The sequence below is a fragment of the Neophocaena asiaeorientalis genome, unplaced genomic scaffold (genome assembly GCF_003031525.2).
Source record: "Neophocaena asiaeorientalis asiaeorientalis breed wild unplaced genomic scaffold, Neophocaena_asiaeorientalis_V1.1 scaffold79, whole genome shotgun sequence".
NCBI lineage: Eukaryota > Metazoa > Chordata > Mammalia > Artiodactyla > Phocoenidae > Neophocaena > Neophocaena asiaeorientalis.
This window is the reverse complement of record NW_020175402.1, coordinates 2,486,040-2,501,823: the sequence shown is the minus strand read 5'-3', so window position 1 is coordinate 2,501,823 and position 15,784 is coordinate 2,486,040. Positions and strand designations below refer to the sequence as shown.

General features: G+C 42.4%; 2 protein-coding genes across 3 annotated transcripts; one reads left to right on the top strand and one right to left on the bottom strand.

Moving 5' to 3' along the window:
- Positions 1-608: 608 nt before the first annotated feature.
- Positions 609-4,932, bottom strand: PNRC2 (proline rich nuclear receptor coactivator 2). 2 transcript variants are annotated; one of them, XM_024766594.1, is made up of 4 exons: positions 4,761-4,932; positions 4,087-4,247; positions 2,987-3,192; positions 609-2,688 (listed from the first exon to the last, which is right to left on the bottom strand). In XM_024766594.1, exon 4 carries the CDS (start codon positions 2,668-2,670, stop codon positions 2,251-2,253), a length of 420 nt encoding a protein of 139 aa, XP_024622362.1. In that variant the 5' UTR covers positions 2,671-2,688; positions 2,987-3,192; positions 4,087-4,247; positions 4,761-4,932; the 3' UTR covers positions 609-2,250. The 2 variants fall into 2 exon arrangements, with proteins under 2 accessions (XP_024622362.1, XP_024622363.1); XM_024766595.1 differs by lacking the exon at positions 4,087-4,247.
- Positions 4,933-13,613: 8,681 nt separating this feature from the next.
- Positions 13,614-14,047, top strand: LOC112414421 (60S ribosomal protein L22-like 1). Its single transcript, XM_024766903.1, is given in 3 exon segments — positions 13,614-13,715; positions 13,783-13,889; positions 13,891-14,047. Coding segments are annotated over 3 exon segments (366 nt in total).
- Positions 14,048-15,784: the final 1,737 nt, after the last annotated feature.

Here is a 15,784-nt window from a genome sequence, read left to right as displayed (position 1 = left end):
AGAAATTACACTGGGAATAAACAGGAAAAAAAGACTCATTATTTCTGCCAAATCAATTTCTTCCGACAGTTTGCATGACAAAATACAACCTGGCTCTGGGATTCACTGCTTGCTTAGTGTAGAAATTAAAAGATTTTTCTTGAACTAGTTTGAGTTATCCTATCATTTGGAATGTATTTTAGAAAGCCAGTTTAGTTCTTGTGTCTTTTTTCTCCTCCAAGGTCCCCTTGTGAAAATTGTTTATAGAAAAAAAATTTGCACAATTTCTCAAATTGACAAGAACTCTTCTGTTTACCGAAGTCATCTTAAAATGTAGAAGAGGGAGACAGGCGATTAAACCTGCTTTACTCAATTTGGTATGAGATGAATTCAGAAGCTTTATGTAAATTTCCAAAGTAATATTCTGTGGCCTTTTACTGTTAGCCCTGCTGGGAGGAGGAAGCCACAGTTGCTTTTTTAACGGTATAGCTGCTAATCCAAATGTCTATATCAGTTAGCAAATTGGTTGCCTCTTAAAACCAACGGTCCTACTGTTATTTCAGTAGGATTAATTATGTGCATTCTAAGAATATTACATGGTAACAATTTTTTATACAATAAAAACAAGACACGGGAAAAAGCAATTTTATTTTTTAATTTCATGCTTCAAATTCCTGTATGTACATTAAGTACTATTATATAAACTTGTCTTTTATCATTATTTGATATGGGCAATATTATCTCACCTGAATTTGGAGACACACAACTTACCCATTCTGCTTAAAAGTATCAAAAAAGCTGCCAAATGAGAAAAGAGGGCACCTACACTCATATTCTAAATAGACCCCCTCCACACACACTTTCCTTTTAATTTACTATTGAGTTGGCTGTTATAATTAGCGCTTATCTTTAAGGTAAGCAAAACATGTTATCATGGTATTAGGCAAGAAATTGCACCTTTTGCAATGAGTGGTCCCCTGGGTTGCACCTGTTGACCAAAAAAAAAACACTGGCATTGTACACATATACTCATAGGTTACACAAATTGTTGAAAGCCAAAATTAATCTTTTAAGGTAAGAGGAACCCCTTAATAGTTGATCTTTGGGCTTAAGAAATTAAAATAATCCCATACTGCATTTCACATCTCTCAAAAATAGGAAGTGTTTTAGCAGCTTAAAACCTTTTCAGTTATATAAAACTTCTTACACTAGGATTTACTTTGAAATATAGTTTACAGCAAGATCAATTATAGTATACGTACAGTGGCACTTTAGCACAAAGGCAAACTTTAAAAACAAGGTTTTTTTGGACCTTTAAAATTAGGCCATAGTATAAAAAGAGTCCATGTCTTACATTCAGCAAATTCATACTAAAATATTCTATTTTTGTAGGATAAACGCCAACAAAACTTTACATATGCTACAAGTTTATTACATATATTTACATGGCTCTTTCCTAGGTACGTAAAACTTTCACATTATATAGCTCCCAACTTTAAACAAGCTTTGCAGGGACGATTTGAAGCCAGATCACTGTCAGAATAGCTTGTGTAGTGCCATAATACTAAAATGTATTCTGAAAGCTACTCGGTGAACACCGAATACTATTTCTATATAAAATGGTTTCGGTGCATTTGTTGGCAGACACCTATCCACTGCATGTCAGTTACAGGGACAATGGGGTATACTGTTTCATTCTAAATAGCCCCTAGTGCCTTTTCCACATTCACCACCATACAGTTCACTAAAATACAACTATACTCTAAAAAACATTCACATTTTCTTTTGGCAGTGCATCAGATTGTTGGCATATTACTGGTTTAGGACATTAAACTTTCAAATATTCAGCTAGTTTTCAACCCCTGTATGTCTTAACTGGATGCTTATAATCACATTTGCCAGATCTCAACAAGTCACTCTGCTGATCCATGAATGATAATCTGAAATTACTATTTTCCCGCAACAGGCAATGGAAAAAGCTGATTCCTTTACCATTCCCCAAATCTAAACTTGACTGGTTTCACTTGAATGGTTACTCAATTGAGAACACTTACGATTGATATGAAGTACAATTATCAATAATTTAGTTATTTTAAGTTGCACTGATTCTACCATCACAGTGCACATAACACACAAAACAGTTAAGTCATTATATTTTCTACATTAATTAGCAGTTTTACAGATTAAATTCCCTAGTGAATTTGGTCTGAGACAATTGCCAATTATCCTTAAATATGCCTAAATTTAAACACATTAATACTTTATCTCATTTTACACCTGTACTTTAAGTAAGGTTTTAAGTTGAAATGTCATTATTTCTTTATCAGAAGGGTTAAAGGAAACAGGAACCCAGTGGCTTGGTGGTTTAGGAAGAACACTTGGTGATGGCGGCTCACTAAATTTGGCTCCAGCATAGTTCTGATTAGTTTGAGACTTAAAAAGTAAGGTGGGACTTGATAAGCTAGAGTTCCAGTTTTGATTATTTGGAAAATTTTTGTTCTTCCCCCCACTTTGCATGGCCTGCCATGCAGCTGCTGATGAATTATAAGTATGTCCTCTTTCCTTTTTCTTATGAACAATCTTCATCTGGGAATTCTGATCCTTGGTCTTCTGTCTACTAAGCTGTTGTTGGTTCTTACTAACATTTCTAGACTGAGGGGCTGGAATGTTATACCGCTCTCCACCACCCATCTTCAGCTTCTTTGTCACCTGTAAGTGAATGTAAACAGAATATTGAGTAGAATTCCACTTCAAATAGTTCAAAACTTTAAGAAACTTCAGAAGCTCCAATTTGTAACTCCAGAAATCTTGGGCAAGACCCAAATATATGCTATTCGTCTGCTTCAACTTCACTATACTGTTCACACTTCATTACATGCACTTTATTATACCTTCCTAAGAACAGTGAGCTTATCCACAATTCTGAATAATCCTCTATTTAAAAATAAAAACAGTTTAGGATGAGTCCATCATAAAATGCCCCATTACAACGGGAAGGTTTTGATACCTTTCAGTCTGCTTTTCAGATTGCAGGATTTCCACCACCTGTCCTCTTCCTTGCTGCCACGCCCAGGATAATAGATGTTGCTTTCTGATAGATCCTTTCCTTTGTCTCAATACAGAAGTTTTCATGGGCCGATCTGCTGAGTTCAGCCTAGGAGCTGAGGCCAACATCTGAGTCTCCTCAGCACACAAGTTTGAGAGAAGTCTTAGCTAGAAAAGCAAATATTTCATTATTTCAATTCAAAAACACAGGCGAAAGTGATCCTTTATATTTACTACATAAATAGTGACTACTTCCTGAACTAAAAGGCAGAAAATAAAGTCTCTAAAGATGGCTTTGACCTTGTAACTGTCATCATTTAAAAACCCTCGAGATCCAGGAAACCCTGAGGAATCTGGGGAGGGGTGTCCGCCAAATCCCGCAACAAGTTGCATCTCTTTCCTAGGAACCTTTCAGATTCTCACACGGATTTTGTGACCAAAATATTAAACCACGGAAGCATTAACTTTTACAGCCATGCCAAGAAATGGGCTTAAAATCTTTCCTAAAGACCATGTTTTGAAAGTCCCACCAGAATTTCCCAGTCTTTGGACACATCACATATCTGTTTTCACAAAACCTCCTCTCCCAACGTGTCTACGTCATGCAGCTCTTCCTTTGGATATGAACTCTTGACTCCTCCCCGTCTTAAAATAAGTTTCACAAGCCGTAACAAACGAAGTCGGTTCTTAAATACAAAACAATGCCTCCCTATCGTGAACATTAAACATTCGAGATTTCATTTGATATTCCAAGAAACCAAGTTACCGAACAAATAAGAAGCCCTCTTCTTTTCGAAAAGGTGAGCGGCCCTTCCAGACTATGTTAACAGCCCTAAAGAAATTAGTTCCCGGATCGTGAGTCATTCCCAACGCGAGCCCGGAAAGTTCGGTTCTGCCGACGGCGCTGGGTTTCCGAGCGGCTCAGCGTTCCCCGAGCCCGGCCCGGGAACCCGCTCCTCCGGGCCGCTAGCGCCCGCCCGGCCTCGGATCTCGCCTCCTTCACCCAACAATGGGGAGCGCGGCCGCCAACATGGCCGCACCCGCCGCGCCGCCGCCACTCACCGACTTCGAACCCGGGACTACGGCGGCGGCGGCTCCTGCTCGGCGTCGAAGCCCCCTCCCCTTTCAGGGAGCGACGAGGCACGGAACGAGCGAAGCCCACGAGCACCGACGAGAGAGCTGCAGGCCACCTCAGCGTCCCGACCGACCTTCCCCTTCTGCCTCTACCAACAAAATGGAGGCGGCGGTGAGCGCTAGAGCGGGGCAGGGGGGCGCGGCGGCCAATCAAAACAGGCCTTTGCGCGGCCCGGCCAATGATACGTGGGCCGCCGCCTGTTGCTGAGGCCCGACGGGGCCGGGGGAGGGGAGGTGGTTGCGGCCGAGGGTTTGAAATCCTCCCCGAGAAGAGCATGTCGGGAACAACCGCCGCGGCACCGGCTGCCGTTCCTCCGCCGGCTACCGGCTGACACCGGCCTCTCCCGGAGGTGCCCGCCCGGCCTCGCCCGGCACTTACAGAACACGGCCAACGCCACCCCCTCGTGGCGACTCCGGGGCCCGAGCCTGGCGCGCCGGGGAAGGGGCGTCAGCCGCGCGACCGGGCAGCGGCTTTCACCCGGGCTGCCCGGCTCGCGGGGCCCGCGGCCCTTGGAACCCGATGGTTCCCCGCCGTGGGGAGTCAGCAAAGGGGCTTTGAATTCCCGAGTTAAGTTCACCGAGTCGTGTACGCGATCTCTTACTGATGGAAGGTACTCCAGCAAGTTGATTTCTGAAGCTGGCCCCTGGCCACTTAGTCCTGACACTCCTGTCACTCTGTTCCCCGGCCACGGGAACTTCTTTGCAGCTCGCCAGCTTGCGGTTCCTCTGCGGTTCCCTCTTGTCCTGCCTGCCCGCAACCTCGAAATTCTTGAGTAGTTGCCTCCCTTGTGAAGGCGTTTACGACACAGGTGCGGATCAAGTTAATCAGTTCCTCTTTTGTGTCCCACTGGCCCTGAACTTAAGTCACACGGTGTGGCGGCTACGTTTCTGCGCCCCCCCCCCCCCCACACACACCTCTTTCTCCGAGCGCAGAGCACACTGTAAGCGCACAAGAAAAATCTGTTGCGAGAATGGGGCTCCCTTATTCCCCTTTCTGCCCAGTTTGTAAGTGAAAGCGGGGAGAAAAGGTAGAGTTCAGTTGATTATGCGATCAAGGTTCAGGGAAGAGGAAAAGGGCAACTTCTTTGGAGTAAATAAATGGATAGCAACCCAGAGTTTGTGTTTTAAAGAACACCAATTTCTATGAACATGTACGTATTTTTCTTACAGGATTTATGTGTACTTTTTATAAGTCCCACATAATTCGTTTTTTAATCTTCCGTTTTTCTGCTACCATCATCTCCCACCCCTATGTTCTTGTAGCCATGGACCTTAATTAAGTTTCTTAAGAAAACCAATTTAAAAGAGGAGTTTGTTAATCAAATTCGTTTGGTGAAATGTGTAGAATAGAAAAGATATTTTTGAGCATGGGTCTTTCAGCTGCTAATCATTATAGTCAAGTAAGATGTACATAGTAAGCAACCTTACTGAAAGTGTACTCTATTTCCTAAAAATTCAAGAGGCTAGACATCCAGCCGGATTACAGCCAGGCTGTATTTAATGGATTCAAGACTTTGACTTAAGAAAAGACCCTTACAATATATTTTTTAATATAGTGATTTGTAAAATGAACAGTCTGGTTTCAGTCCGAGCACTTCTCTTTTCTAATTCTTTTTTATTATCATCATCCAAATATCTTTCAAATTCATCCCTCCTATACTCCTATCTCACCCTCCTTTCTACCCTCATGGATCTGATTGTGTTACTTTAAAACAACAACAACGACAAACACTGCATTGGCCCCAAATTGTATTACAAAATTAAATCACCCTCCGGATCTTACCTGTATAAACATACGGGTAATGTATTGGATGCTTGCAAACACACACACGGTGTACTGTATTGGATACTTACTCTGCCTCCCTCTGTCCTGTGCTAAATTGTTTTGCTTACATCATTTCATTTAATTTTCACAAATTGTGGAGTAGGTGCTATTTTGATCTCCACTGTACAGATCCAAACTCTGAGGCTCAGTTTAAAGCCGAAAGCCACACACTAAGGCTCCAGAGCCCACCCTGTGTTCCCTGCAGCATCCGTGTCACCTCTGTGTCCTCCCCAGGGCCCAAAATGTGCTTTGCCCAGAGCAGACACTGACTGGCTGCTGACTGGGGTGCTGGGGAAGCTTGGGCAGGGTGAAGCCTCCATCTTGCCACCTGGCTGAGCCAGCTTCTCTGCCAGAAGGTTAGAGTCAGGCTGCCCGCCAAAGACTGCCGTTAAAGCCTTTACCATGTCCCAGACTCCCAGGAGCCTCCCAATATAGCTCCAGCCTCATCCTTCATTAATATTTACCAAGTGCCCACAACAGCTCAGAACTGGAGAGCAGGAGTTAAAAATCACATCCTTTTCAGGACATCTCATACAGCCTCTGCCTGTCCCAGGCTGGGCTTTAAAGTCGGTTCCACCAACATGATCCAATTAGTGATTCTCAGATCAAATAGGAAAATGTTGATATAAACAAACAGCTCTCAGGATGTCGATCAGCCACCAATACTGGGCACCAAATGCATAATAAATACGTGGGTGTTTAATACCAAGCATTTATTTAACAAAGATTTACCTGGTGCCTTCTTTGAGGCAGGCACTCCGCCAAGCCCTGGGAATACAACAGTGAATGAGGCTCCATCGCAGCCCTAAAAATCTCAGAAAGCTTTTCCCTTTACCACTTTTCCAAGAGGGAAGCTGGTGTCTGAGGAGATTCATTTCCTCAGTTCTTCCCCAGAGAGTCAAGGACAGGCAGTGCCAATTGTATGCAAACACAAAAATCACCCTGCTAACACTGCGAAGGAGTGCAGGTTCCAGACCTTGGGTCCAGACCCTGTAGAATGGAAGGTAAAAGGAGAGGATTTCCACACTCGCTGAAATCCTTTCCCCCGAGAATCTGTTTTGGATTATGTATCTGTGGGAGCTAAAAATCAACATTACCTACCTAATCTGTAAGTAGAAGTGAGGCAAAAGACATTTCTGAAAGTCCAGCTTTGGAGAGCTGGCAGGCTGATGCTTATTCAATTTAGATCCCACGAGGGGGAGAGCAAGTGAGACAAACACCCGAGTTTGCCAACTATTTGGAACAAGTCTCTAGTTGAACTGACTGGCTTTCGGGCTGGATCACTTACCCCGCCAGGATGTCTATCTCAAAACAAGCCGGTTTGCTTCTGTTTCTTCCTCAAGCTCATCTATGAATTCAGAGGACAGCTTTGAATGCTTGCAGGTCTGTCAGCTGATGGCTTATTTCATTTAGGGCAAGCAAGTTCTTGGCATCTGCCAAGAGTAAAGTGGACGGACAACCTGCCTGATGTTTTGATGTGCGTTAGGACTCTTATCTTGTTGCCAAACTGGTATCAAAACGCGCGCACAGTGGTTTTGTTTCCTGGGGAAGCAGCTGCACGCTCCCCGGTTGCTCACACATTCAGAGCAGTTGCAAATCAGTCCTCAGCCATTACAGCCATTTCGGTCTAATTACTACATGGGGCACAGGAAGTCAGTGTGAAACTCCCACACTTCCTCTGACTCTGACCCGGCGATTCTCAATCTTCAGTATCTTTAAAGGGTTCTGCTGCCTGGACCCCCAGCCCAGGATCAGAATCTTTGAGGATGGGTGCTTGGGTGTTCCAGTTCCAGCTGAAGGCTGGCAGAATATGCCACTCCTGAATATGCCACTTTGGCATAATGATTATTTTGAGCTAAAGGCACTTGGAAAACAGCAGGTGCAGGAAGGGTGCTCTGACCCTCCTCCCCTTTTCTTCCTGAAAGCAGGAGAAAACGCCCTTGTGAAAGATGCCCTTCCTGGGCTTCCCTGGTGGTGCAGTGGTTAAGAATCCACCTGCCAATGCAGGGGACACAGGTTCAGTCCCTGGTCAGCCAAAAAAAAAAAAAAAAAAAGATACCCTTCCTATACCAAGAGGAAAGAAATGTTCTTATCACCAGAGACGGGTGGCGGGAGCTGGGGAGGGTGTCAAGGCCAAGAGAATTCTGTGCAAACAGACCTTGTCAGAGTAAGTCTGGAACCAAGCAGACCCCTGTGGGCCACCCCCCACCCTTCCCCAAGTATTGATACAAAGGCCCATTCACATCTCCTGCCTCTTGTTTATAGAAAAGCTGAAGTCTCCCAGGCCTCCCTGAGTCACAAAAGAGCAGGCTCAAGCAGCTAATGATTAGGACAATAGAGTCACAGACTCAGTGTCTGATGCACCTTCCTGAGTTGTTTTACAGATACTGAAACTGCCACCAGAGGGAAAAAGCTAACTGCATGATGACCAGTTAGCTCCATCTTGAGCAGTACTGAAACTATGGCTAGCACAGCTCCAAGAACTGGCCTTAAGAGAATGGGATTAACACTACTGCTCGTAATAATCTATATCTTTGTGGGCATCAAAATAATTGTAGCTTGTTCTGCCCATATATGTAAAGGGGCGAGACAACTGTCATCAGGGAGATGCTACATACCCGTGTCGACATCTTCCACTCTAAGGATACAGTGTCCTATGTCAGCATGAAGAAGTTACAGAAGACGGACTTTCACCCATGATCCCATAGAGATGGAACCATGTTCTGACAAGCGGGGATTTGTGAGCAGCTTTTGGCAGAAAAAAAGCTCTTTGCAGGAAAGAGCTCTCTGCAGGAGGCACCCCTTTATCTTGACACTAATCTTAAACCAGGCATCCCCATGCTCTACTCATCTCCGGCCCTAGTACCCCTTTTAAATCTTTTGATCACACAATAATTTGCCTGGCTTGTTGGTTCTTTCCCTAGATGAGTGAAGTAGAAATGAAGAATAAGTAATTAACAGATGACCGGATCTCTTTCCTAGCTTCCCCTTCAGTAATCTCTTGAACAAACCATGTGAACAAAATAGCATCTAAATAAAGATCATGCGTCCCCAAGGACTTATTTTACTTAAAATTCATTTGGCCTTTGGCTTATTTCTAAATAAAGAAAGAAAGATCAGGAGGAGTCGACAAGCCTGCACAGGGGGATATGGGGACGACTCTGGCCCCTGATCTCGATGGTTAACTAACATTACTTCCCTGTTTCCTTTTAAAAACTTTCATGACCGAGCAGAAACTTCAGATGTGGTTTTGGAGGATGCTGAGTCCACCTTCTCCCCAGATTGCCGGCATTCAGTTTAAAGGCAACTTTCCTTTCTATCAACACTGATAGAGTATTGATTTTGCAGGCAGTGAAGAGTGGGACCAAATTCAGTAACAACTCTTACCTTCTTTTAGGCTCTCCATATATTTTAGTTACTTTTCCACAGTTGCCTGCCTTTGTTCAATCTAGTAGAAAAGCATTTAGGATTTACCACTTCTTGGGGTCTTCATTTCCCCATGAAGGCTCCGCATCACATAAAACATATTAAATAGACTTGAATGTTTCTACCTTGTTAGTCTGCTTTACATCAATTTAATTCTCAGGTCCAGCTGAAGAGCTTACGAAAGTGGAAGTAAAATTTTGCCTACCGTGCATCTGATTCCAGTGTCTCACTCTGGTTGACAGCTCCTGCTCTAAGTTTTTGTAAGGGCAATCCCCTAGCATGAGGGATGTATGTGTGAAGGGGACCCCCTTTGTCCTCCATAATCCTCAAAGGTGGTGATCACACAAACAACTGGAAAAAGTGAGAAACTAGCTCCTGAACACCCAGAGGTACTTAGATTAACTTCGTAAAGTGTTTGTCTCACAAGTGGACTCCAGGCTCTACCAGCAAGCTCCCTGCTAGTCCATTGAGCCAAGCTGTCCATTCCTTGGCCCACTGCAGGGGCTGAGCGCCCAGTCCTTCAGGTCAGAAGCTGTGTGAACAGCGAGATGGGAAGCAATGTTTAGAAGAACAACCAAAACAGTTTCAGATGGGCAACTGGATTGATAATAAGAGGAAATCTGGGACACTCACTGAAAAAAAATAGTGGGAGATGAGAGCCATCTACTTATATTGGGTTAGCCAAAAAGTTCGCTCAGGTTTTTCCGTAACACCTTACGGAATATATAAGATCATGACAATACCTGTCTCCCAACTAGTCACGCCCAGGGCATGAGGAAGAGGCACACAATCCTCAGCTCAGAAGTCGTCGGAGTCGCTAAAGAGAATCGGATGAGATACGAGCCCCCTCAAACTCTCACACCATGTCTGCTCAGCTTGACAATCTCTGAATTCCTGCAGACATCTTGCCTTGTCACTTTCTACTTTGTGTTGCTTTGTACTGTAGCACCTACCACTTTTTTTTTTTTTAATTTTTAAAATTTTTTTCTGTGTTGGATCTTCGTTGCTGCATGCGGGCTTTCTCTAGTTGCGGCGAGCGGGGGCTACTCTTCGTTGCGGTGCGTGGGCTTCTCATTGTGGTCGCTTCTTGTTGCAGAGCATGGGCTCTAGGCGCGTGGGCTTCAGTAGTTGTGGCACATGGGCTCAGTAGTTGTGGCTCACGGGCTCTAGAGCACAGGCTCAGTAGTTGTGGCACACGGGCTTAGTTGCTCTGTGGCATGTGGGATCTTCCTGGACCAGGGATGGAACCCGTGTCCCCTTCATTGGCAGGCAGATTCTCAACCACTGTGCCACCAGGGAAGCCCCACGTAGCACTTTTAACACATTCCAAATCTACACTATCAGAGTGCTTTCACAAGCATTATTACAATCTTGGCATTAGCTCTACAGGAGAGGTGTTATTACCATTCTACAGATGAAGAAACTAAGGCTCAGAGAGACTTTTTCAAGTCAGCAACAAAGATCTTCTCTCTTAAACATTTTTATTGGAGTTTATCTTGTTACATAAGTAACGTGTGTTAACTGTAGAAAAGGTGGATAAACAAAAGAATAAAAATAAAATAAAACAAAACATCTTGCCTCCCAGATAAGCACAGAGATAAGGCTTTCAGAGGATGTCCTTCCAGCCTTTTTTCTATACTGAGAAGCAGTATGGAGTGGTAAGAGCACAGACTCCAAAGCCTGTCCAGAGTCAAATCTCAGCTCTGTGACTTACTGGCATATGACCTTGGCAGGATTTTTAACCTCTCTGTGCTTTAATTTCCTCATCTGTAAAATGGGGATAATACAATACCTAATAGTTAGTGTAGGGAATTAACTAAGTCAACATCTTTGAAGTACTTAGAACAATGCCTGGCACATAGAAAGTCCTTGTTATTGAGCTTTTTTTTTTTTCTTGTTATAAGAGTGGTAATAAATGTCATATGTTCTTTTGTTATCTGACTTTTTTTCACTTCTTAAACTCAATATATTGTGAACGTGTTTCTGTGTATATATACATGCCTACATGGTTGTTAACAGTGTTTATGTTGTGATAATCTGTCGTTAATTTCACCAACCCCCCCTACTGTTGCTTGCAATCTTTTGCTATTACCTGCTGAGTTGAATATCCTTATAGATAAATCTTCACTTCCTTAAATAATTTTCTTTAAAATAAATTCCCTTTAAATAAATTCCTAGAGGTGAAATTACTAGAGTAAATATATAGGTAAGACTTTTAATGTATGCCCCCAACATCAGGGTAAAAGTGAAGTCTCAGGCTTCCAGCTTTGAGATACTATTCTCCCTCCTTGTTATTTTTATTTTTTATTTTTTTAAATTTTTGGCTGCATTGGGTCTCCGTTGCTGCATGCAGATTTTCTCTGGTTGCGGCGAGCGGGGGCTGCTCTTCGTTGTGGTGCGCAGGCTTCGCATCGCGGCGGCTTCTCTTGTTGCGGAGCACGGGCTCTAGGCACAGGGCCTTCAGTAGTTGTGGCACATGGGCTCAGTAGTTGTGGCTAGCGGGTTCTAGAGCGCAGGCTCAGTAGTTATGGCGCATGGGCTTAGTTGCTCCACGGCATGTGGGATCTTCCCGGACCAGGGCTCGAACCCGTGTCCCCTGCATTGGCAGGCGGATTCTTAACCACTGTGCCACCAGGGAAGTCCTCCCTCCTTGTTATTTATGGCTGCTTCTGTGACATTGGGTCTGTAAGAGGAGTTAGTGAATTTACACAGAAGGGAAGTAGTCTAAAGGATCTGAAAAGGCTTTTTAAAGATGGCGTGTTATATGTGGCCCCTTTAAGAAATATGCCTGTGAGACAGTTCTTTCTTCAGGGAACATGATGCTAATAAGGTCTACTTACTCAGCACAGTTGACAGCCTCCATAGTCATCGATTTGGCAGTTAATGAGCTACAAACATCTGGAATTTTCCACTGACTCACGTGGCTGATGTTCTCTGGCTGATTGCATAGGTTTGGGAAGAGACTGAGCTTCAAGCTTCCATGGCCCAAGAGCTTGTGTTTTGCCACAGCACAAAAGACATAGCGACATAGCTTTAATAGACGATTAACACTTTGGCCTAGTTGACACCATGGTGTGACTACACAGGCACCAAGGAATCTCCACAGCTTCTAATGCATGGGGAAGTGAAATATCTTCCCCAAGGACAGTCTGATCTCTTGACTCCAGTTCACCATGGCTGAATTTTTATACCGTCTCCTTGCCTTTAATTGATAGATCTTTATTTTATTTTGTTATAAGTGTTACCTTGTGCGATTCAAAGTTATGTCCTTTCGCATATTCCAAATGTACCCCCGTTAGATAATAAGGGGTAAGTATTGACCACTTTACAATGAGCAAGACAGTGTACTAAGTAATTTATATGCATTATCTTATTTGATTCTCAACAGAATCCCCCTAAGGTAAGTAATATTATCATCGCCATTTAACAGATGAGAAAATTGAGATTCAGAGAGATAGGTTAAATGATTTTCTCAAAATCACATGCAGAGAACTCACACCTGGGTCAATGAGATACCAAAACCTCTGCTTTTAGCCTGCTACACTGACCTAGTCTTCAGGGTCTGTACTTCTAGAAAATGCTCCGAATACAGCTTGCTCCGGAATGGAAGGTAGCCACCCTTCTGAGTCCAGGCTATCATCAGCCTAGTAAACTTGCACATATATTCTTAATGCCAATTAGAAAGGAGGCAAAGAAAAACTAGACTATAAATATAGTGTCCCATACGTGGGGTTATTTTCAGAGGGATCCTGCCCACAAGGGTATTCCTGCAGTGAAAGCGTACTGCTAAGAGGCAGAAGCTGAGGGAGCTTCTGCAGGAGCCAGCCTAAGGAGGAGCACAGCCCACTGCAAAGAAATTACAGCCAGGTGAACTCACGAACGGGAGTTCCTGAAGGACCCCCAAAAGTGCCCCCAAGAGCAAAAGAGGCAGCTTTTGACATTCATCATGCCAGGAAAACATGAAGCCATCTGACAAGAGCTCTGATCCAGAAGGAGCTTTCCTGCTCTCCTTTACACTTCTTCCTCTGTGACTGAAATCTCAGAGATGTCAAAAGCTATATAGTTAGCAAGCTGCAGAAGGAGAAATAAGGAAGAAGAGAGCGTCAACTCTCAACCAAGTTCAGAGTTCTGATTATAACTGGGACTGACCAGTTTTAATGACTGAGTTAAAACTGAGTTTAGGATCGCGCTGCCGGCGTGCAAGATGGCGGTGAAGAAAGACAAGAAGCCTAAGAAGTCAACTTGGAAGTTTAATTTGGACCTTACTCATCCAGTAGAAGATGGAACTTTTGATTCTAGAAATTTTGGTATCTTCCCTAGTGAATATCTAGGGTTTTCTTCCCTAGTGTGGCATTTTCTCTGTTTTAAAATAGGAACAGTTTCTACGGGAGAAGGTTAAAGTGAATGGAAAAACTGGAAATCTTGGGAACGTCGTTCACATTGAACGCTTCAAGAATAAAATCACAGTTGTTTCTGAGAAAGTTCTCTAAAAGGTGTTTGAAATACCTTACCAAGAAATACCTTCAAAAGAACAATCTTCGTGATTGGCTCCGTGTGGTTGCATCTGACAAGGAGACTTATGAACTTCGTTACTTCCAGATTAGTCAAGATGAAGATGGATCCGAGTCTGAGGACTAGATGAAGCCGTCCCTTTCAGGGCTTTGCTTGCTAACAAAACAAATGAAGTATACAAGAGAAACATCTTGAAGTGGACCTTTAGTTTATCAGTGAATTAAAAAATTATGCTGTATGTTAAGCATTCATCTCTTTGATTTAAGTGTATGCTGTTTATATGGTGCTGGCTTTCCTTTAATACTTTAAAAAATTTTTTTGTTGGAGTGTAGTTTATTTACACTGTTTTGTTGGTTTCGGGTATACAGCAAGGTGAATCAGTTATACACATGCACTCCTTTTCTTTTTTTAGATTCTTTTCCCATATAGGCCATTACAGAGTATTGAGTAGAGTTCCCTGTGCCATACAGCAGGTTCTTATTAGTTATCTGTTTTATGTATAGTAGGATGTATATGTCAGTCCCAATCTCCCAGTTAATCCCCCCCAACCCCCCGACCACCGCCCTTATCCCCTGGTAACCATAAGTTTGTTTTCTACATCTGTTACTCTACTTCTGTTTTGTAAATAAGTTCATTTGTACTCCCCTGTTGTTGTTTTTTTTAATACTTTCTGTAAGCAGTATTTAAATAGCCTATAGCTAGTGGAATTTCTTCCAGGATTTCTGAAGTGTACTACTTTTACAAATGTCCTTCAGTTAAAGTATATAGTGAAAAAATGAAGCACAATTTTGGGTATAACTTTATATAATAAAATATTTAAATTCTCTTGACAGTCTCAAAAAAAAATTGAGTTTAAAATTTAAAGTGACCACAGAATTCTATTACCCAAAAGAAAGGATGGTAATATAAAATAACAACTGGTGTAGCACAGACAACATCCAATCAGACATTTGACCAATCAAAATTAGACAGCCAGTAGGGCCATTGGCTAAATGTCAGTCCTGCCTATGAGTAACCAAAAAGGTCACTTCCCCATGAAAATGGGTGTTTTGACTGGAAAAGAACTATCAACCTGAACAGATTTAAAAGAATAAGTTTATATACCTAATAACAGACAATCAAATGTATGAAGCAAAAATTGATAGAACTGAAGGGAGAAATAGATATTTCTACAACAATAGTTGGAGACTTCAATGCGCCATTCTCATTAAAAGATAGAACAACCAGATGGAATATAAGTAAAGAAATAGAGGACTTGAACAACACAATAAACCAACCAGATCTAACACATATACAGGACACTCTACCCAAGAACAACAGCACACACATTCTTCTCAAATGCACATGGGACATTCTCCAGTATAAACCATATTTTAGGTCACAAATTAAGTCTAAATATATTTTAAAATATGGATATCATTTAAAGTATCTTCTCTGACCACAACAGGATGAAGTCAGAAGTCAATAACAGAAGGAAAACTGGAAAAATCACAAAATTGTGGAAATTAAACAACACACTCTTAAACAATCAGTGGCTCAAATATGTCACAAGGGAAATTAGAAACTACTTAAAACCAAATGAAAATGAGAGCACAACATCCCGAAACTTTTGCAATGCAGCAAAAACAGTGCTAAGGGAGAAATGTGTATGTATAAACACTAAAAACAAGAAATATCTCAAATCAACAATCTAGCTTTACTACTTAAGGAACTAGAAAAAGAACAAACTAAGCTCAAAGGTAGCAGAAGAAAGGCAATAATAAAGATTCAAACAGAGATAAATAAAATAGAGAATAGAAAAACAACAGAGAAAATCAACAAAAGTTGGTTCTTTAAAAAGAAATTCAACAAAATTGACAAATT